Raw genomic sequence first — 1,599 nt, forward strand, 5'->3', positions numbered from 1 at the left:
GGGAGGCATGGGGGGTGGTGGTGGTGGGGGACCAGGGGGATACCCAAAGCGACCCCTAGGATAACCAGGGGGCTCAGGCCGGTCACCAGAGAAACGGGGTGGCCAAAATCCACTGTCTGGGGGGCCGTAATCTTCCTCCTCGCCTCTTGGTCGACTCTTTGATATCTGCACATGAATTCGTTTGCCTGCAAATGCAAAAACATTTCATATTAGCAAATGTGATAAACATGCAAAAGGATATTGAAGTAAGACTGGATTTTTTACCTTGGAATTCAGAGTTGTCCAACCCCTTGATGGCATCCATGGCCTCATCGGAATTGCTCATGTGTACAAAGGCAAAGTTCTTAATGATGGCGCATTCGGCAACTGTGCCGTACTCTTCAAACAGCGCTCTGAGCTCTTCATCTGCTCCTTTCTCCACATTGGCAACATGAAGCTTCACGGGGCCCTGGTTTTTGCCCCGACTCGCTTCAACATTGATGGGTGTTCCATGCAGCTTGTATAAATGAAGGTTTTTAATTGCCTTTGTTGCACTTTTGCGATCATCCATGTGGACGAAGGCAAAGTTCTTGATAATGGCGCACTCAGTGACCGTTCCATATTGAGTGAACAGAGTCTTTATTTCATCTGCTTCTGCCTGCGGAGGCAGGTTCCCAATGAAGATCTTCACCATCTTCGCTAATGTGTTATGCAGAGCCTGAAACGCACTGTGACAAGATACACTTACAATGAGTTGCCAGCAAAGCAAAGTACTGTGGTTATTGTAATGGGCTATGGCTTTTTGCAAATCTACGTAACGTTAGAAGAATGAGAACACGAAACCACGCCTGCTGCTAAACTGAAACCTTTCACAGTGGACTTCCTGAGAAGCCAATCAAGTCAAACCAGTTTATGCAAATACTTTAAAATTTTACTTCATCCTACATACACGCAAACACGACTAAATAAAACGTCGTTACGTTAAGCAGAACTTAAATGAAGTTTCGTACCAACCAAGCAAGAATTCTCCTGCACGTTTATATGCGCCACGGCCTCGTGTGATATCTTAACAGTAGCGGACTACGAAACCTCGACAAACATTAAGTTTATTTACGGCATATTCTTTAAAAGTACTTATGCTCGTAAATCACGAGAACAGGAATACAGCAAGTAATCGTCGATTCAAGTGCCCAGCGCCTTGAGGGAAAACTCAGTTTCTGGTGCTAGGTTTGAATAAGCTAACGTTAGCTTAGTACGTTAGCCGAACAGCCATTGCGCGCCAAGATAAACAAGACGTATGTACGACTTTCACATGCAGCCGATTAACAGAGTTTTTACATACCATATAAAAGCTGCTTATATCATAAATGCTTTAATTACGCGTGTTAAACCTTAATTTTAATACTGATGTAATAAAGGTCAAAGTACTAAGACATAATACTCACCGCCTGTTTCTCACCACAATGAGGAAGCGAGGGTGCGTCATTCAGTAATATACTTCCTATAAGTCCCGCCCACCAGGCTGAATAAACCAATCAAATTTAAGAATGTGGATCACGCGGAACGTGGCCAGTTAGAATTGTGGAAAGTTAAAAAGAAACGGTTCTGAATGGATGATAA

At 43.6% G+C, this 1,599-nt stretch overlaps 1 protein-coding gene across 1 annotated transcript; it reads right to left on the bottom strand.

Annotated features, from left to right (window-relative positions):
- Positions 1–3: 3 nt before the first annotated feature.
- LOC107576930 (RNA-binding protein 4B-like) lies at positions 4–1,490 on the bottom strand (the record flags this gene model as incomplete). The annotated part of the gene is made up of 3 exons (XM_016263051.1): positions 1,425–1,490; positions 265–707; positions 4–185 (listed from the first exon to the last, which is right to left on the bottom strand). Coding segments are annotated over exons 1-3 (666 nt in total), but the record flags the coding sequence as incomplete, so codon positions are not given.
- Positions 1,491–1,599: the final 109 nt, after the last annotated feature.

This window comes from Sinocyclocheilus grahami, unplaced genomic scaffold (genome assembly GCF_001515645.1).
Source record: "Sinocyclocheilus grahami isolate Dianchi unplaced genomic scaffold, SAMN03320097.WGS_v1.1 scaffold4667.1, whole genome shotgun sequence".
Lineage (NCBI taxonomy): Eukaryota > Metazoa > Chordata > Actinopteri > Cypriniformes > Cyprinidae > Sinocyclocheilus > Sinocyclocheilus grahami.